The sequence below is a fragment of the Impatiens glandulifera genome, chromosome 1 (genome assembly GCF_907164915.1).
Source record: "Impatiens glandulifera chromosome 1, dImpGla2.1, whole genome shotgun sequence".
Lineage (NCBI taxonomy): Eukaryota > Viridiplantae > Streptophyta > Magnoliopsida > Ericales > Balsaminaceae > Impatiens > Impatiens glandulifera.
The window spans coordinates 152,632,111-152,654,286 of record NC_061862.1 but is presented as its reverse complement, the minus strand read 5'-3'; the positions used below and the strand labels follow the sequence as shown (position 1 = coordinate 152,654,286).

The window sequence follows — 22,176 nt, the reverse complement described above, 5'->3', positions numbered from 1 at the left end:
CACAGTCACAATATCACTCTTTATGAAGAATCACTCTGTTTCTCTTGCTACTTCTTGAATACTCTCCAAGTTCAAAATCTCCAATCCAATCCAATCCAAAATTAAAAAACTATGAGTAAGTATGTTTATAAGGCATCATAAGAATAGAAGAAGACCTTCACATTGTTTCCAATGCGTGTATTCTTATCGATAGTCGCTTTTTTTATATGAGAGTCCCTTCCTATATCAATAGAAACTCCTCCCTTCTCTAGCAGAAGCCTTCTGTCTGCATCAGTAACCCATATCAACATTCTCTTTTAGATCTACCAAACAACAACACATGATTCATGTAATATTCCTTAATCACCTTATAGTAGTCTGCTCCCATTACGAATGTGCCTCAATAATTGCACCCTCAGAGACACAAGATTGCAACTTTTAATCTGATTCACTTAAAAGAAAATTAGTCAAGTGATTCACATGAAAACCTTGGCTTATGATTTAGAATAAAAACGGTTTAAGTTGGACATATGATATTCCCAATTTTAACATTGTACATTCCCAGTTTTATCCAGTACCGATACTTCATAAATACAGTTTTTTAGGTGTTATCTCATAGTTTTATCTTCCGATTTTTTCATTAATTCAGTAAACAAAAGGATTTGTTTATTTGATTCTTAATTATCAAATTAGAGATAAATGTAAAACTTAAAAAAAAATGTATAATTTGAAAAGAAGTAACACTGAAATGAAACGGGGACATGGTTATATGGTGTAATGTTAGTTTTTTTTAATTAAAAAAAACATTGAAATGAGAAATAAAACTGAAAAACGTATCATTTTCGCTTCACAAGAGCTTCAGAACTGTTTGATATCGAGGTGCTCTAACAAGAAGAAGAAATAAAGAGACGCCAACAAATAAAAGACAAGACAAGATGAAGAAACAAAGATAATAAGTGAGTAAAATGAAGTATATAACGATCATGCATTTAGTGCAATCTTCGTTAGTGTAGGGGCACATGTTTACTATTATATATATGTTTACTATTTTCGTTTGTTTTATTAAAAATAAATTGATTGAAGTTTGTGACTATATTTTACAACCATTTTTGTGATAATATATTGTGACAAATCATCTATGACAATATTTCGTGATTAATCATTAGTAACAATATTTTGTGACAAATTATTTATAATATTATTTTGCGAGAAATTATTTGCCGGTTAGTCAAATAAATATGACATGTTTAGACAAGTTGATATAGACTAATGAAATCTTTTTAGTTCATAATTAAATTTGAAATTTTATAATATTGGCTTAATAAAGGTTTATGTTAGTAGGTCTGGTGCATGCCATTTTCTCCAATCAATCAATGTTAGAAGTTTATCTAATTAATAAATGCAACATGCAGTTCATTAAAATCACAGTGTTGAAAGCTCACAAATCAATGTAGGTAGTAATTAAATTGACCTACAAGTTAGTTAGTACCATAAATACATATGTTTTTATTTTTGTAAAAAAAAATTTAAATGTTGGGTTCCGCATATCTTTTGGAATGCGACTAAAACACGTGGGTTAAACATATAGCTCGCAATCACACTTAATCAATTAATCAGGTCAGTAAAACTTGACATCTAACGGACTCGAACTCAGGACATCAAAGAGGATGGGATATCCACCACTTTTTGTTAGACTAAAATAACTTTCTTAGAATGGTTCCGGGCATTTAAATGAATTTCAAGTACCGTAGGATTAATCGGCGCATGTTACTGCCTCTGTTATTATTTTCCAACTATTTTATCGAGAGGAGGAAAACAAAATTGTCCAATGTTCTTTGTTTCAACATTACTGTTCTTATATATTATCATGGTATGTCATTGAGTGTTAAAGTTCTTTTTAGTTATCTTTCAACCTGATCATCACAAAAGTGATTATTACTGTGATGAATTTAAGTTATCTATATGACAAAACAAAATATTTCAAAAGGTTTGGTTATCATAAATAAGGATTTACCTTTATGTTCACATATATGATTTGATATTTATTTATGTAAATGAAGCTTATATAGTTTACTAAAGGGATCCACCATATTGTACTTACTACAAGTTCTATTAATTGATATGATTAAATAAAGATTGATGATAATCACTCGTACACTTCATTGAGCGAATTCATCTAAAGAGTTTAAGTAGGGAGTTACACCTTCCATTGCCTTCATCTCCATTGGGAACGTCTCGATCTCATCTTTCCATGGATTCTCTTCATCATTCACATCCACTCTCCTCAACGCTCTCCAAACCATGCTACTACACTTGAACCCCGCCCCGAACGTGATCTGCCAAACCCGATCCCCTTTCTTCACCCAACCCTTGGCTTCCGTATAAGCCAACTCATACCACACACTACTGCTCGACACATTCCCATACCTGAGTAGAGTCATTCTAGAAGGTTCCATTCCTTCATCACTTAACCCTAAGCTCTTCTGCAACTCATCCAACAACGGCTTACCTCCCACATGCGGCAAGAAATGTTCAAACGCTCTCTTCAAGTCCGGCTTAGAACAGAAGCCGGACATGTATAGGAGTTTTTCCCTTATTGGGAGAATCAGCCGAGCCAAAGATGTGATGTTGGATCTTATGGCTTTGTTTCCCACCCCGAGTAAGTCCTTCCCGATGTTCACACCCGTCTCCCCTTCATCATCTTCTTCCATGTAGATGCACCTGTAAGAGCTGTCTGAGATTCCAGCCATGTGCGTATGGACGGCCTGAATCAGCTCATACTTGGGCAAACAATCATGATGATTAGGAAGGTGGTTAGATAGGAACATGGCAGACCCGCCTACTCTGAAAAGGCCGTTGATTATGACCTTGGGCCTATCATTTCCTGTATAGCTCTGTTGTGTCAAACCTTCTGTACTAATCACTAACGCATTTGAGTTAGGGTGCACCTGTAGGCAGTAATCAATAGGTTATAGATGACATTATATAATAATCTCTATATGTTTAGATTGGTTCCTACCTGTAGAAGCTGTTTGGCGAGCTCAATAGCACGAAGGCTTGCAGAACAACCCATCCCGCTAAGGTTATAACTGCAAATATCATCCTTAAGCTTGTAATGATTCACTATCATGGATGTGAAAGATGGGATAGGGTTAAAAATGCTGCAATTAACCACCAAGATCCCAATATCCTCGCACTTTATTTTAGTCTTGGTCAAGAGTCTGTCCACCGCCCCAAATATGACTTGTTCCATCTCTTGCCTGGCCGCGGTCAGGCTGACATCAACGGGGTCCTTGAGAAGACCTTCTGAAAGGTAAGTGGAGTCGCCTAAGCCTCCCCGATCAATGCAGGTCATGAAAAATTCTAAAGTCTCTGGTTTCATGGTTTTCCAGTGGCGTCTGCCTCGGGTTAAGGATTCGGCTATGGAGATGGTCTGAGAAGCCGGCGGTTTGTGGCATGAGAAGTCTATAAGGTAGACTTTTGTAGACGAAGACTTTCTTGTAATCCATCGATGGATGATTGTGATAAAAATTAATGACAACAACACATGAATACTAGTCCAGTCGAAGCTTTTCTCCTCCATTGATCTCTCTTATTATGCCTTTTTTTCTTAGTGGTGTGTATTTTATTTCCCCACTCTATATTTATATAGAGAGAGAGCTTACATATAATTTATAGCTTGAGTCACAATACTGGTTTCTTATAGATGTGGTGGTGTTTGGCAGGAGCTACTATTCTTTTGGCATAGTATAACTACTCAAATAGTAAAATTATATAAATGTTTGGTTGAATTCGTTTTATTTAATGGTAGTATAACTAATATCTTAAAAGGGTATAAAATAGTTTTATACTTATATTAAATTCTTAATTTGTTTTATCTATTTTTTCAATATTAACATTATTAGTTTATAATTTAATCTTTCATTAAATTTAATTATTAAGTTTTAAATATTTTTTTAATTTGAGTATTTATTAATTACTCTTTTTTTAGAAAATTAAATTATTTTATAAATTTATTATTCAAAAAATAATTTTTATTTATTTATTTTTGAAAAAAAAATTAATGTTTATTTTATAATTAGTAATATAAAAAATATTATTATTATTATTATTATTAATTATAATTATTATCTCTCATATTAAATATATATATATATATATATATATATATATATATATATATATATATATATATATAAAGTATAACTAACATGTAACACGTGCATTTGCACGAGTAATGATAAAAAAAAAACCGTGAAATTTTTTTTACCATTTTAAATTTATGAACGGGTCAACCCACAATCCGACCCAAGTATTCATCACTCTCACATATATATCCAAATTAAACACAACTCTCGACCCGACAATCCGGAAACTTTAAAAATTAAGCATCTGAATATATATAGTTAAAATGTCCGCATTCATCAAATTTGGTGTTGAATTAAAAATATAAAATTTTATTTTTTAGTTGCATAAAAAATTGTACTTATTTTGTTTTTATTAGTTTACAAGTTTAAAATATACCTATAATATTTTTAATTTTATTTTTAACCGTTTTAAGTTTATTAACATACTTTACCATTTATATTTATACATCTAGTAACACGGACACAAGTATTATCATTTAATTATTAGTTAGACCTTAAACAAAACTTAAAAAAAAACTAAAAATGAAGTAACAAAAAAAGAAGGGACTATGGTAATCATAAACATAAAGTTATTATGTTTTATATATATATATATATATATATATATATATATATATATATATATATAAATATATATATATATATATATATATATATATATATATATATATATATATATATATATATATATATATATATGTAAATATATATGTAAGTTTGATTCAACTTTTATTGCTTGAGTTTAATTTATCATTAGCTAATAGTTTATTCTCAATTTATAAGCCAGCTTTTTTATTTTATTATATATTTGAATAATATTGAATAAAACTAAGAAAATATATAATATTATTAACTATTTTTTTATTCTCCATGATACGTGTACTCTTTAACTTATTCATATTTTTTTATTCTTTTTTAATATTTTATCTAAAAAATTATAATTATATATTTAAAAAAATTAATATAAGATTATATTATTTTAAATAACAAATATAAATAAAATAAATAGTTATATGTTTAAATTTGTGTGTTTAGATAAATTTTTTGTTTATTCAAAAGTTGTTTAGATTTAAATTATATTATTATAATTAAATAAAATTATTTAAAAAATAAAATAATAAAAATGGAAAAGCTAAAAAAAATTAAATAAAATATATTTAAAAAATGATGAGGCCATCTCCAACTCAAATACCTATTTTTTACAAACAGTAATTCATCTCCAACCCAAAAACTCAAACTCAAACTCAAAAGAATATTTTTAGAATATTCCTTTATATAATAATTTTTATTTTTTTTGCAATATTATCTATATATTTATCTAAAATTACAAATTGAACCCATAACTTTATAACAACTTATTAATTACTTTTAAATTCTAATTATAAATCAATTATTTATACAACTTCATAAAACAAATTAAACATTATTAAATAAACATAAATTACATTTCACAACAAAAAAAATACAACAAAACAAACCTTAATTATTTACCATATTATTAATTATATTTTTATTATCTATCTTGTATTTTATATGTAATCGGAATGTCTTTTTCAATTTCTTAGTTATATAATCGGAATGTCTTTTTCAATTTCTTAGTTATGTAATCAGAATGTCTTTTTCAATTACTTAGTTATGTAATCGGAATGTCTTTTTCAATTTCTTAGTTATGTAATGGATTATTGTATTTTTTCGGTTTTTCTATGTGTTTTATTTTATTACATTTTTTTATTTATTATTTTTTTTATCAATATTGTTTATTATTATAAATTTATAATACTTAAAAAATATAAAATATAAATATAAAAAAATTTAAATATAAATTAATCATATAAACAAATTAAAATTATCATGAATTAAACATATAAATAAAGTAAAATATAAATAAATTATATAAATAAATTAAAATATAAATAAATAAAATGTGAACAAATTAAATATAAATAAGTTATGTAAATTAATTAAAAACAAACTAAAAGGACTGAAATGAAAGTTTTGAAAACTTTTGAGTATGTGAACAGTGTCCCTGCAAATTTGGGTTTGGAGGAGAGAGAATTTGCAGAAAAACTCAAAATACAGTTGAGTTTGCAGATGGATTGAAAGGCTAAAACCTATTATGGAGATAAATTTACAGGTGGGTTGTAGATGATCTGAGAAGAAAAAAAAATTTAGATTATAAATTTAAAGATGATATTATAGATAGAGAAAAGAAATAATATTAATAATAATATTTCAAAATGAAAATATTATTTAAAAAAGATAAACTCGCCTAATAATTATGACATTAATTATAGATATTAAGTTTCACATGGGGTATATATTAAAATGGTCCAAGTAATGTTACACGTGTTACAAACAGAGCAGAGGCAAAAATCAATTTCTAAGTAGGGCGAGAGCAAACTATAGAAGGGAGTAGTACATCTGCCAAACCACTAAAAAAAAATGTAATACAAAATCATTTTAATATATATTTAATATATTTATTTTATTATAAATAAAATATTTTAAAATTAATTGAATTTTTTTAATTAGATTAATATTTTCAATTTATATAAATATATTTTATTTATAATTGTTAAACTTAAATATAATTTAAAAAAAACATAATAAGAATTTTTTTAATAAGATGAATGATTATTTTTATTTTTTTTATAAAAAAAATAATTACACATAATAAAAAATCAATAAATAATACAATATACCATCTACAAAATTAATATAAACAATTACAAAAATAAAACTCTTAATGGAAAATAGTTAACGATCAAGCAATTTGTTGACGGATCTTCAAGAGACGAACTAATTTTTGAGTTTTTGAACGATTAGGGTTGATTTAGGGAAAGTCGAAAAAATTAATGAAAAAATGTCCAAAAAATTTCTACAAAATATTCTGAGCGACAGTTAAAATTATCATTAGCCGATAGTTAGTAAACAACGTTGAAAAATGTCACACCAAATGAAAATTGATCATCAACCTATATAACCGAAATAATGAAAAATTTATACAAATCAGAAATAATACATGTAAGAGGTCAAATTTAGTAACTCTTTATTAAAAAATAATAAATAGCTTCAAATCCGATTATTTCGTCTCATTTGATACGAAGAAGAGGATGAATTCAGATTCGAACCTAGATCAACCAATTAATTCTCAATAACCGAAAAATATCACCAACACAATCGAAAAGTATAAACAATAAACGACTCACCAACAAATAAGAGTATTACGAATTATAAAAATCTTAGATGATATAATTTGGCTAAACAAGATGTCATATTTAACCAATTAACACGAATTTAAATACGAGTGATTGAAAGGAAAATAATGCACTCTTCTATGTTACAAAAGTCATCGAAAATAAATGAAAAATTGCCATTTAAATTTTTTGTTTTAGAATATTGTTTAGAGAGAGTAATAAGAGAAAAAAAATGTGAATTTATATTTATATATTGATAGATAGTGATGGAGTACATTGATTTAAGTTTGACATTTACTTATTTTAATACAAGACCATATAACATATATAGTTTTGAAACTTGTACGGTTATGATTCGGTGAAAGTACTTGTGACTATGTTACTGATTTATTCTTGAGTTCAACTGATTTAATTAGTGACTTTTGTATAATAATAAAATAATATAAAATTTATCAAATTATTTATACAATAATAGTCAAAGTAAAATTCAAAATTCAAAATATTATTTCACAAGTTACAATCCAGGATCAAACTACACATAAAAAGATAATTCAAGTACTTAATAATTAGTATATAAAGTATGAACCTCAAAATATATAATATCAAATTACTGTCATCAACAACTATATGAAGTATGAACCTCAAAATAAGTCAAATTTGATAAAAAAAAAATAATGACAATAACTAAAAAGAAGTTGAAATAAAAGAGACTTAACTGTATTATGTGAGGGTCAAGACTTCAAATCAAACTATAACCTTCGATTTTTGGATAACTATGCTTTTATCTGAAGAAAAAATTAGGTTTAAGTTATAACTTATAATGTCATCTTAAATCATTTTTTTAGTCTAGTAAAATCAGAATCAACTAGTTCAAGTAAGAGGTGGAGTTTGAGGTGAATGGAAAAGATTGTTATTCTTAGTGTCTAAAACTAAAAATTAATAATCTACCCATATAGGTAAACACAATGGGAACCAAACAACGAAGAGAGAGACAGAAAAACTGAGAGAGTGATAAGTGAGAAAGAAAATAAATAATTTTTTTTTAAAAAATAAGATAAATCCACTGGGTTAACACAAGTTGTTGAATTTCCGGTCCAACTTACTATTATCAAATTTAATTAGGTCAATTGCATTTTCAATTTTTTCATCCAGCTATATCGTATACCGATTTGACGATCACCGATTTGTTAGTCCAACCGAAGTAATGCAAGTAATGCGAGTATCAAAACCATGTCATATACTACAATAATCAATATCTCAGCCAGCTTCTAAGGCATTGGGTCAACCAAAAATTTGTAATACAAAATATTTTATTAATGTTTTAACTTAATTATTTTAATATAATAAAATATTTTAAAATTCATTATTTTTTTATTTTTGATGAAATTAATATTTTTAATTTGTATATATATTTTATTTATAAATGTTAAAATTAATGATAATTTTAAATAAATTATTTCTAAATAATAAATTTATTTAAAATTTTAATAAAATTAAATTTTTTAATTTATATATAAATCTGTTCATTATACAATTTATTTACAATAATTATTTAATTACTGAATAAATACCTGTAAATAATAATAATTTAGAATCAAATATATATATATATATATTATATAATTAAATTAAATTTTTAATCTTATTAAAACTATTTTAAATAAAATTATTTGTAAAAATATTTCATTTTTAATAATTATTTGTTTTAATAATTGTATATAATATTATATATTAGTTAATTTTATTAAAAATAAAATAAAATATTAATTATTTCAAAATAAAATTTAAAATAGGGAGTACTTTAAGGTGGCGTTTGGTACGAGTTACTAGTTATATAAGTATAAATTATAATGATGTATAAATTATATAGGGGTATAAAGATGTATAAATTATATATATTATTAGTGTTTGGTTGGAATAATAAAAAGGGTATAAATTATATAGGTTTTATAATTTTGTGTTTGGTTGATGGTATAAGAAAATAGTAAAAAGAGTAAAATATTTTAATATTTATCTTATTTTATTTTTATTATTAATTATATTTAAATTAATAAATATATATTTAATTATCATATAAATATTTAAAAAAATAATAATAATGCTATATAATTATATAATTTATATATATATATATATATATATATATATATGATTTCTTATATTTAAATTCTAATAATTAAAAAAATATTTATCAATAATTAATATTAATAAATATATAATAATAAAATTACAAATAAATTAATAAAAATGAATCATTTACTTAAAACTTCCTTTTTTTTCTGGAGAGATTATAAAACAAATTAAAATAAATAATAATAATTATTTCATAATTTAGTTTAAAATATGAAAATATTTTTTAAAATTATTAAACTAATGAGTATTTAATATAAAAGATGATAATTATAATTAATAATAATTTGTTTTTATATGACTAATTATAAAACAAACATTAACATTATTTAAAAAAATATAAAAATGTTAAATAATAAATTTATTATAAAATAATTAAATTTCTACAAAAAGAGTAAATAATAAATACTCAAATTAAAAAATATTTAAAATTTAATAAAAATTTAAATTATAAACTAATAAAATTAATATTAAAAAATATAATTAAAAAAATTAAGAAATTAATACTTGTTGTAACAAGTATAAGTTGTTACTAATTTATACCCCTTTTGAGGTATAACTTGTACCAATAATTTTACTGTTAATACAAAATTAATCCAACCAAACAACAATATAGTTTTACTGTTGGGATACTTATATCATCCCAACAGAGTAATACTTCATACCAATCACCACCTAAAATAAATAAAGATATAATAAAAAAAAGTAAATTTAAAGAACATGAATATCAAAACAAATTTTGAATGTGTTCTGAATGATGAGTAAGATTTTGATAGGAGTGTGAATGAGAAGATAAAGTTAGTGGGTGATGATTTAAGTGGATATGAATATTGGTTCATATAAATTTATAATTGTACCCACTTTATTTTCTCTTCTTTATTGTTTATGTTATTCATCATGTTCAAATATTGAATGTTAAGTTATTACTATTTTGGTATTAACTTGTTACTATTCTGAATTTAAATTTAATATATATATATAATGCTTAACTTTCAAAATGATGAAATTGTCGGGTCAAAACGATTAAAAATAAAACAAAAAATGCTATATGTATGTTTCGAATTCGCAACCTAACAAAAACAAGTACAACACTATAACCAACTAGGCTAATAAGATTTTACATTTTTAATTAAACATCAAATTTGAGAAATGCGGGACAGTTTTATCGTATAAATTTAACTTTTTTGCTAACTAATATATATATAATGATGATTAACTTTTAAAGTGTCCGGATTGACGGGTCGAGAGTTATGGTTAATTTGAATATATATCTAAGAGTAAATGAATAGTTGGGTTGGTTTATGGGTTGACCCGTTCATAAACTTAAAACGGTTAAAATAAAATTAAAAATGTTAAAGGTAGTTTCGAACTTGCAACCTATTAAAACAAGTATAACCCTTTAACCAACTAAACTAATAAAATTTTATATTTTAAATTCAATACCAAATTTGATGAACACAATATTTTTTTACCGTATAAATTCAACTTTTAACTAACTAAGATATATAAAGATATTTAATTTTCAAAGTGTCCGAATTGCCGAGTACAAATTCTACTTTTTAACTAACTAATATATATATATATAATATGATGCTTAATTTTCAAAATGTCCGGATTGCTGGGTCGATATTTGAGGTTAATTTGAATATATATTTGAGAGTAAATTAAAAATGCTATAACATTTTTACCATAATTTTTTTTCTCGTTTTTTATATCATAATGGGCTACATGCTAGTTATAAACAATGACACTTAAGAATCATTTAAAATTTTTTGTTTTTTACATTTGCATTAGTAAACAAATTGGTGTATTCGAATTAATTATTTCAACAATACAGGTCCCCATCAATATTAAAATCAAGCACATGCAAAAGACAATTAGTATTAACAATATGCATGTATCTACCTTACCTGCTCAAGCATACTGTCTTTATGAAAGCAAAAGAGGTCAAATATTAATTCAATTAAGTATTTACTACGTACATAAGTGGGCATAGGTGACAATGAGAGACCAATGACTGAAATTTACTCTTCTATGTTTTTCTAATAACCATAATCGTCTTATCGATTACATTAATTCATAAGGTTTTGGGTTATTTTTTATTACTTGGTTTATTTTGTAGAATCTATATATAATACTTAATTTTTAAAGTGTCCGGATTGCCGGGTCGAGAACTATGGTTAATTTGGATATATGTGAGAGTAAATGGATACTTGGGTCGGATTGTGGGTTGACTCGCCCATAAACTTAAAATGGTTAAAAATAAAATTAAAAATACTATATATATGGTTCGAACTTGCAACCTAACAAAAACAAGTACAACATTTTAACCAACTAGGCTAATAACACTTTATATTTTATATTCAACCAAAATTTGATAAACGCGTGACATTTTAACAATATAAGTTCAACTTTTTAACTAACTAATATATTTATATATAATGATGCTTAATTTTTAAAGTGTCCGGATTGCTCGAGAGCTGTGGTTAATTTGGATATATGTAAGAGTAAACGGATACTTGTGTTGGATTGTGGGTTGACTCGCCCATAAAATTTTTACCGTAATATTTTTTCACGGTTTTTTATATTATTACTCGTGCGGGATACATGCTAGTTTTTCATAATTGATAATTGTACAAGTCGACTAAACTTGACTTCTATTTATGTAATTGGACATTTTATTTTTTATTTTTCTCTAATTAATTTTTGTGTCATTTATCTTCCCGACTTCAAATGTTCAATTTCCCAATTGGAATGATTGAGATCTCCGTCTCCCTTTGCACAAGCCAAGAGGGACCTTACATCCCCTTTGGTGAGATGATCATGTTCTTGTCTAACCGGTATGGGATAAATTGGTGATTTGAACTATGAAGGAAAAAATTTATTAATGAAGTGTGAATTAAGAAATTTTAGTTTCGAGTTGACTATCTTGCTAATTCCTTCTCTAATTTTGATTTAAATCTTTGAGATAATGTTGTTTGTGGTACATTATTTGATTAATTAATGATAGATCTTATCAAAATACGAATGACCTAAATTGTTATTTGAGGTTCGAACTCGAATCTTTCATCAATTGAGGCTCGAATTTTAAATTGTGTTATATAAGCTTAATTTATCCCAATTTTAATCATTTAAGGATTTTTTCAAACGAACGAACTTGTTTGTTTTCTTACTTTAACTTAATATTTTTATTTTATTAACTAACTAATGATATTCGTAAAACTAAATAATAATTATTTCTTTTTTTGATTTTTCAACTATTCTCATACATCTCACAAATTTTAGAGCATTCAAATCCTATTCGATAGTTTGAAACGCATATATATCTTGAAAAAAATACTTAATTTAAAACACAAATACGTTCAAATTTATAAATTGAATATAAAGTTATGTCGTTTCCAACTTATGTAAAAAATATATACAAATCTATCTTTATTCAAATTTTCTCAAATCTTTTCTTATATCATACATTTTTAGTCACTCAAACTACACTCAACAAATTAGGATGCGAAGATCTCGAAAAAGTACTTCAATTAAAAATAATACGTTCAAAACGTTTATAAATACCATTTTATTTACAAACGTGCAAAACTATTTAGAAACCAAAACGATATTTTATAATAAGAAGATAGACATTTTATTCTTTTGGAAAAAAAAATCCCAAATTAATAAAATTTGGATAGTTCAAAACTTATGACATAATTGAAACTTCAAGTTCCTATAATAAAAAATCCAAATTTGAAGTCCTAGAAACCAATTGAGATACAAATAATTTATCCTATTTTATTGGTGCATGTTAATTAATGAAAAATATTTTTTTTGAAAAAAAATACTTAGTGGTTGTGCACACATTGATGTCAATGCTCTAAAATTATAAATAGTTTATATATTAAGGACTTGTTTGATTTTGGTTATTTTTTAGGGTTTATTAATTGTCTTGAAAATATATTATTACTTGATGAAAACTAAGTCATTTGAGTTTTCAAAATATTAAATTAATATAATTTTTTTTGTATTTAAATTTTATAAAAGTAAAATAAAAATATTTTAATATTCTAATTAATAAATAAAATAATTAAAAATAAAAATATAAAGAGTTATTTGATTTTTTTTCTTCTAAATTTATCAAATCAACTCACATAGGTCCATCTCTAATAATTATAATTGTTTGTTTTGACATTATTTAAATTAAATCATTATCTTCCTCCCTCCCTCATGTTTTTCAACTAATGGTCCTCACATTTCTTTTTAGCTTGTCTGATGTTGCACTAAAAAATTATTTGTCTTTCTAGAAAGAAGATATATTATTTTATGAGATTAAGTTATTTGAATTAGTAATTGTAATTGATTAAATTATAATATTTTTATATATTTAAAATTTAAATTAATAAAAACAAATTAAATAAATTTTAATATTTTAATCGATTAAGTTGGTCATATTAAATTTCATGAATTCACAATAAGCATCCCAAGAAGAAAAATGAAGATATCTAGATAGAAGTTGCAGAAGCCCATCCATAATCACTCCCTCACAGATTGTCAGTCTTGAGACTATCGGTTTATTCATATTAATATATAATCATAAAATAAAAACAATAATTTAATATTTTATTTAATGAATATAATAATTTAATTTATTAGAGAAAAATAATAATATTTAATGATGTTGGGTTAATTATGTTGAGTGATTTGAATAAAACCTGAACCAACAAACTTATATATCAGACAAATAAGATGGTTGGACATTTTAAAATTTGTTTTTCTTAACAAACACGTGGAAATATAATAATTTTAATAAAATGATACTAAAACTGAATATTTATAAAATACAATAAATTAATGTCCCTAAATTTTAAATAGTAAATTAAAATATTAAAAAATGTATATTTACCAACGTTGCTTTATGAGTCGCTAAATACTTAACCGACTATAAAAATAGCGACGCTTAGGCGACGTAAACTGCCACGACGCTCTTATGCGTCGGTAAAATCTAGCGGGGAGCATTTGCGACGGTAAAGGATTTATGTTTTCGTCAGTAAGAGTATATAATTTGTTGTGGTTAATAGATTTATATATATGGTTCAATTTTAATGATTGTTAAATATGTATAATCACATTATTTTTATCTAATGATTTGGTTTAATTCATAATCACTACTATTGAATCCAAGCAAACATTTGGAATATAAACATACTAATTAATCAACTTCTAGCAACTCGTGTTGATAGTAATTTTTTTAATAATCATTATTCATCGAGGAATTCACCTGGAGGATGCAAGTATGAAAAACTTCCCATGTTCTTCATCTCTACTGGGAATGAATCAATCTCATCTTTCCATGGGTTAAGCATCATCTCATGAGAACCCTCGTCATCCAATGCAACGCTCCTCAACGTTCTCCAAACCACGCTACTGCACTTGAATCCAGCCCCGAATGTGATCTGCCAAATCCGATCCCCTTTCTTCACCCGACCTTTGGCTTCTATATAAGCAAACTCATACCACACACTACTACTCGAAACATTCCCATACCTATGGAGAGTCATTCTAGAAGGTTCCATTCCTTCATTGCTTATCCCTAGGTTCTTTTGCAGCTCATCCAACAATGGTTTACCTCCCACATGTGGCAAGAAATGTTCAAACACGCTCTTCAAGTCTAGATCTGATGAGAAGCCAGACATGTACCGAAGTTTTTCCCCTAACGGAAGGATCAGCCTAGCCAAGGATGTGATGTTGGATCTTATGGCTTTGGCTCCCACCCCAAGTAAGTCCTTCCCAATGCTCACACCCGTCTTCCCTTCGTTGTCTTCTTCCATGTAGATGCACCGGTAAGAGCTGTCCGAGTTTCCAGCCATGTGCGTATGGACGGCCTGGATAAGCTCGTATTTGGGCAAGCGATCATGGTAGTTAGGCGGGCGGTTAGATAGGAGCATGGAGGCCCCTCCTACACGGAATAGACTGTTGATTATGAACTTGGAACGATCGTTTCCTGTGTAGCTTTGTTGTGTCAAACCCTCAGTGCTAACCACTAGTGCATTCGAATTAGGGTGCACCTGAAAACAAATGTGAGATTCTTTTTCATTAATATGTGGATCTTGTTCGATCTTAGCTTTGTCTGTGCGTAAATCAAAAGCGTACCTGTAAGAGTTGTTTGGCGAGCTCAATAGCACGAAGGCTTGCGGAGCAACCCATCCCGCTAAGGCTATAACTGCAAATATCATCTTTAAGCTTGTAATGATTCACTATCATGGATGAGAGAGATGGGATAGGGTCAAAAATGGAGCAGTTAACCACCAATATCCCAATATCCTCACATTTTATTTTAGTCTTGGCCAGAAGGTTATCGACCGCCCCAAATATGACAAGTTCCATCTCTCGCCTTGCTGCCGCCATGCTAACGTCCATGGGTTTCTCGAGAAACCCTTCCGGAAGGTAAGTGGAGTCGCCTAAGCCAGACCGCTCAATGGAAGCAATGAAAAATTCCAAAGTCTCTAGTTTTAGGTTTTTCCAGCGCGATCTGACAATTTCCAGGGATTCAGCTTTGGAGACAGACTGAGAAAGCGGCGGCTTGTAACATGCAAAGTCCACAAGATAGACGCAAGGTTTTCTTGTCATCCATCGATGGATAAGTGTGATTAAGATTAATGAAGAGAATAGACTAGCCCAGATGAAGCTTTTCTCCTCCATTAATTGATCTCTCTTCCTCTTGTGGTGTGTTTGTATGACCATCCAATTGACACATATATAGCATACATATATTAGAGACAGAGAGATCAATAAATGAATTGTACGCAATAAGCATACACGAAATTAAATTCACAAAAAGGATGATATGGATAATGAGGAAATTTGAAACCCGTTGTGAAGTCTACATCCAAATTGTACTTCAAATTTGCAGGCCTTGATCGAACAATGACATTAAAATCGACATTTATTGTGTTGGAAAGGTGACATGAAATATGGTATCTGAATTTTCTCTCTCAATATTGAATTCACCATCAATATAGATGTTTGGAATTTTTTGTACCATAATTTAAGTTGGCATCGACATTGAAGTGATGTGAAGGGTTCAGCAATAGTAAAATTTGTGTCTGTAAAATTTAAAATAGAAAGCAAATTTTTCTCCACGAGCTCATTTGACGGTTATATTTGAATTTTACTCCGTTTTCTACATATTCTCTCTTAACCGATAAATCACTCGTTTCATCAACTTAAATATTAAAATGTCATTACTTTATCTTTACAAAAATCATGTTTTAAATATGAAAAGGTCATTACAGTAACTTAATAAGCAAAAAAACTCAAATAACCTATTTTTCATCAAACAACGTATTTTTTACAAAATCCCAAAAAACTTTCAAGTAAGCAAAATGTTACATGCCCTACAAGTTCTTTCACCAAGATAAAATATAAAATGCTCTTAATTAGGCCAGTATTTTTTTATTATAATTATGATTTTTTTAATTCCTTAAATAATTTCTTAAGACGTTTAGAAACTCTACACTTTTTTTAATGAATATGTAGAAAAAATATTATATATATTATAATCATTATTATTAGTTATATGTGACTAAATTTGTTGGTCATACCAATTAATAATGTAACTCAACAATATTGAGTAGGAAGGAGACACAGGATCATCGCTATTGGTATAGTTGGTCGAAGCAGTGCCCATCCCGGACTTGTGGCTGATCGAAAGTCAATGGTTTACTTAATAAAATACTTGATATTTTGTAATATTTGGGTTGAGACATGTTTGGGCGTCTATGACTATGAGCCATGTACAATCCTCGCACTTAGCCTTCGTTTGGTTGGAGATACAACACTGTATATATAGTATAATAATAACTACAGTAAATTTAAGTTATTGTTTGGTTAAAAAATATTATATATACAGTGATGTTAAAGGTACAATTTATCCCTTGAATAAGGTATAAAATTATAACAAGTATAATTAGGTATAAAATTGTCTAATTTTTTTCTTCCTTTTTTAACCCTATTAATTTCTATTTTTTTTTTCTCACATCCTATATTTAAATCATTCTTCTTATTTTAAACTAAGTTGTTCACTGCATTCTTTTTATTTATAGGTCAGATTACATAAAGCCGTCCTTAGTTAATTTTATTTTCAGCTTGAATAAATTCTTATTTTCATAGAAGGTACCAAAATTCTTTTCAGATTTATTTTGTTATTATATATTTAATAATATTTATTATTCATAAATATGTATTTAATTATAGGATTTAAAATATAATATATATATAGCATTATAATTTATGTTTAAAAATATTTATATGATATTTAATTATTTTTTATTAGTTTAAATAGAATTAATAAGAAATATTAAAATAATTTATATAAATACAAGGATAAAATAGTCTTTTACTCTTTTTAATACTTTATTATATCACAAACCAAACACAAAATTATAAAACCTATATAATTTATACCTCATTTATTATTTCAACCAAACACTAATCATCTATATAATTTATACTTCTTAATACCCCTATATAAATTATATCCCCTTACATCTTATACCTATATAACTAATACCATGTACCAAACGACACCTTAGGGTAAGCTCAACAAAGCCTGTTAGGGAAATTCAACCCTAAGGACAACTGTTTCAAAAAATAATTAGTAAACTTAATAGGTTAAAGCTAAGCAATCTAAAAATAAATTTTTTTCTAATTTTTTATGTACAAGAATTTAATAATTTACATCTATTTTTTTTTTTATATCAACTAAGTGAAAATAATTTATTGATGTGAGATATTTATTAAACTATATAAAAATAAAATTTTAACATGTGTAGGCAACCTAATGATTAGGGTAGTCATTGTCCACGTTTCTAATTTAGTATTATGAATTATATGCTGATTATTCAATTTTTGAATATTTGATCAAATAATGTCAAATAACATTAAGAATATTATATCAATGAGATACATCTAACTAAACTTTCATCCATTATTGATGACATGAATTTGGGTAGGCGACTTGAACTTGGTGGATTTTAATTTTAGTCTCTTTTTCATCTAAATATTGTAGGCGCACAATTAATAGATGGTGGAGTGGTGTGCAGAAAATCGAGCCGCTTTGAATGAAATAAAAAATCTATATTTATAGAGTCGGTCCTGAAATAAGCCCAGTAAATTAATGGGATAGGACAGACGAACCTAGAGCAGATAAGCATCTCTCTTATTTCTTTTCTTTCTTTTTCTCAAACCTCATTCTCTTTATTCTCTCTTCTAACCTAGCGGTAACAAGAGGTGGATATCCCCAGGCCTCTATGAGGTCCTGGGTTCGAGCCCGTCAGGCGGCAAATTCTGCGCCTAGTTAAATGGTTAAGTATGTTTGCGGGTTATGTACTTAGCCTGCGGGGATTAGTCGCACTTAATAGAAACAGCGGAACCCAACGAGTTCTCAAAAAAAAAAAAAAAAAAAAAAAACTCATTCTCTTCTTAGCTGTTTTACCTTTACTTTCCCACAAACTCACTCTTTTTCTTTACTTTATGTTCAAATCCCTCTTTACTCTCATTTTTTCATCTAGTAAATGTACGTAAATCTTGTATTTCACTTCCAAATTGACATTGAGTACTTTCTATCCACTAATATTAAATTTCTAACTGCTAAAGCTTTCTTTTAACGAAAATCTAAAGACATTATGCTTATTTAAATGAAAAAAACAAAAATTTAGTATAGGGAAGACCAAACACCAAGACCTTCACTTTTTGTAGGCTATGTTGTATATATATGTCTAATATGCCAAGATTATTTCATTTTAAATTAAAATTAAATATTAATATTTTAAAATTTAAAATTTAAAATCCTTTTCAAATTAAATACTAAAAAGGAAATATAATAATGTCGCTAATTATTAAATATTCAAAGAAAATACTTCAAAAAGTATATTGATTGGCGTTATTTTATAAGTCGCTAAAATTCTTCCACCATAATAATTATGACACTTACGTCGGAAAACTGCCAGTACACTCCTGTGCGTCGGTGAACATATATAGCGGCGCATAATTTGCGCCGGTAAAAGATTTTTAAAATTTGGTGTAGTTATTAGATTTATATTTATATAATATAATTTATTATTACTGATTTATAATTGTTTTAGTGATTTATTCCATGTATTTAATGATTTTAATACTTATGTAAACTATTCAAAAGAGATGTTTTAGGTCTATTTGTATGACAAAGGATGATACATATATGACATAATGTTATACAAAAGTAGAATCCCTTATTTTTGCTATTAATTTTTTCTCTTCATTGAATATTTGTACAAAAACCCTAAGGTTGACCATGTTCATCCGGTTTCTAGTTCGATCAAATTTGTTATAGTGAATTAGAAAATAGATATACAAGTGAGATCTAGAAATTCTTGTAAACGCGACTACTTTGAGCAGCACTTTATTTTTCTGCCCAATATGTCTTAATCTTGTTTTCCCTCCAAAGTTCTTTTTCATTAGTATAAGATGTGAAGGAAAACCGAAAATCAACAAGAAAATTCTCAGCAAAAAATAAATTATTTATGACAATGAAGTCGATATCCAAGGATTGATAGACAACCCTAAGATGATGTTGTAGGAAAAATAGTTTTACGTGTAAAAGTATGATAACAGAGATAATCCAATGTAAATTGTTAGACGAAATAAAAACAACTTTATTTGTAAGTTTGAATGAAAATAAAATCGAGATCACCCTCATCTAGTTAATTAGATGATTATTTAGAGACTTACATTATAGAACTATTATTTGTTTAGTGAAATATATAGCTCTTGTGGCCATGTAGATCAACTATACAAATTAAACAGATTAATCACCTTAGACTAACAAACTTAGTAATCAACTTCCAGTAATACGCTTGTGATAATATCCCTTTTGGTTAGGGTTTTCGAAACAATAATTCTTTAAAGATTCATCATTCATCAACGAATTCATCTGAAGGACGCAAGTAGAATGCAAAACTTCCCATGCTCTTCGTCTCAACAGGGAACGATTCGATCTCATCTTTCCACGGATTCATGAACATATCATCATCATCATCCGCGCTCACGCTCCTCAACGCTCTCCAAACAATGCTGCTGCACTTGAACCCGGCCCCGAATGCGATCTGCCAAACCCTATCACCTTTCTTCACGCGACCTTTCGCTTCCGCATAAGCAAATTCATACCAAACACTACTACTCGACACATTCCCATACCTATGGAGAGTCATTCTAGAAGGTTCCATGCCTTCATCGCTTATCCCTAAGCTCTTTTGCAACTCATCCAACAAAGGCTTCCCTCCCACATGCGGCAAGAAATGTTCAAACGCCCTCTTCATGTCCGGCTCTGATGAGAAGCCCGACATGTACCGAAGTTTTTCCCCTATCGGAAGAATCAGCCTAGCTAACGATGTTATGTTGGATCTTATGGCTTTGGCTCCCACCCCGAGTAAGTCCTTCCCGATGCTCACACCAGTCTCCCCTTCTTCGTCTTCTTCCATGTAGATGCATCGGTACGAGCTGTCCGAGCTACCAGCCATGTGGGTATGGACGGACTGGATCAACTCGTACTTGGGCATGCAATCATGACGATTAGGGAGGCGGTTAGATAGGAGCATGGCGGCACCTCCTACACGAAATAGGCTGTTGATTATGAACTTGGAACGATCATTTCCTGTATAGCTCTGTTGTGTCAAACCTTCTGTGCTAACCACTAGTGCATTTGAATTCGGGTGCACCTGCAAACAAATGTGAGATTGTTTTTTAGATTTTTATCGATACATGCACAAGCTACATTATTAATCATATAATGTCATAGTAATCTCTGTTAGTTTGGGTTTGAACCTGTAGGAGCTGTTTGGCGAGATCAATAGCACGAAGGCTTGCGGAGCATCCCATCCCGCTAAGGCTATAACTGCGAATATCATCCTTAAGTTTGTAATGATTCACTATCATGGATGAGAGAGATGGGATAGGGTCAAAAATGCAGCAATTAACCACCAAGATCCCAATATCCTCGCACTTTATTTTAGTTTTGGTCAGGAGAGTATCCACCGCCCCAAATATGACTTGTTCAATCTCTCGTCTGGCTGCAGCCAAGCTCACATCCATGGGTTCCTCGAGAAACCCTTTGGGCACGTAGGTTGAATCGCCTAAACCACACCGCTCAATGGTGGTGATGAAAAAGTCCAAAGTCTCTGGTTTTAGGGTTTTCCAGCGCAATCTGGCTCGAGCCAAGGATTCAGCTTTGGAGATGGTCTGAGAAGATGGCGGTTTATGGCATGCAAAGTCCAAAAGGTAGACTTTGACACTAGGTTTTCTTGTAACTATCCATCCAAGGATGATTGTGATTGAAATTAAAGACAAAAATAGACTAGCCCAAATGAAGCTTTTCTCATCCATCGATCTGTCTGTGTATGTATGACTAGCTAGCTCGATCTTCTGCCTGTGGGGTTTTGTTTTATGAAACCAAGTTTCAACAGAGGTACATATAGAGAGTGAGAGATATAAATGAAGTGTACACAATTAGAACCTATCAAATTAAATTCACAAAAAAGATGACATAGATAATGAACTAACTTTTTGAATCAGTTTTTTCTAATACATTAATGAAGTCTACATCACATTGTACCTTAAATTTGTTGGTCGACAATGACTTATCAATCGACATTCAAGTTTAAATTTATATGTCTTTGAATTAAAGTTTTTTGACATCAAAA

The 22,176-nt window shown here is 28.0% G+C and overlaps 4 protein-coding genes across 4 annotated transcripts; all 4 read right to left on the bottom strand.

Annotated features, from left to right (window-relative positions):
* Window positions 1-2,123: 2,123 nt before the first annotated feature.
* On the bottom strand, window positions 2,124-2,907 carry LOC124915818 (3-ketoacyl-CoA synthase 11-like). Its single transcript, XM_047456570.1, has one exon. It carries the CDS (start codon window positions 2,805-2,807, stop codon window positions 2,139-2,141), a length of 669 nt encoding a protein of 222 aa, XP_047312526.1. The 5' UTR covers window positions 2,808-2,907; the 3' UTR covers window positions 2,124-2,138.
* Window positions 2,908-2,959: 52 nt separating this feature from the next.
* Window positions 2,960-3,585, bottom strand: LOC124915822 (3-ketoacyl-CoA synthase 1-like). Its single transcript, XM_047456573.1, has one exon. It carries the CDS (start codon window positions 3,560-3,562, stop codon window positions 2,975-2,977), a length of 588 nt encoding a protein of 195 aa, XP_047312529.1. The 5' UTR covers window positions 3,563-3,585; the 3' UTR covers window positions 2,960-2,974.
* An 11,115-nt stretch (window positions 3,586-14,700) lies between these two features.
* LOC124911507 (probable 3-ketoacyl-CoA synthase 14) lies at window positions 14,701-16,069 on the bottom strand. The gene is made up of 2 exons (XM_047452008.1): window positions 15,769-16,069; window positions 14,701-15,662 (listed from the first exon to the last, which is right to left on the bottom strand). Exons 1-2 carry the CDS (start codon window positions 16,067-16,069, stop codon window positions 14,701-14,703), a joined length of 1,263 nt encoding a protein of 420 aa, XP_047307964.1.
* A 4,322-nt stretch (window positions 16,070-20,391) lies between these two features.
* Window positions 20,392-21,859, bottom strand: LOC124911497 (3-ketoacyl-CoA synthase 2-like). Its single transcript, XM_047451996.1, has 2 exons — window positions 21,302-21,859; window positions 20,392-21,195 (listed from the first exon to the last, which is right to left on the bottom strand). Exons 1-2 carry the CDS (start codon window positions 21,857-21,859, stop codon window positions 20,392-20,394), a joined length of 1,362 nt encoding a protein of 453 aa, XP_047307952.1.
* Window positions 21,860-22,176: the final 317 nt, after the last annotated feature.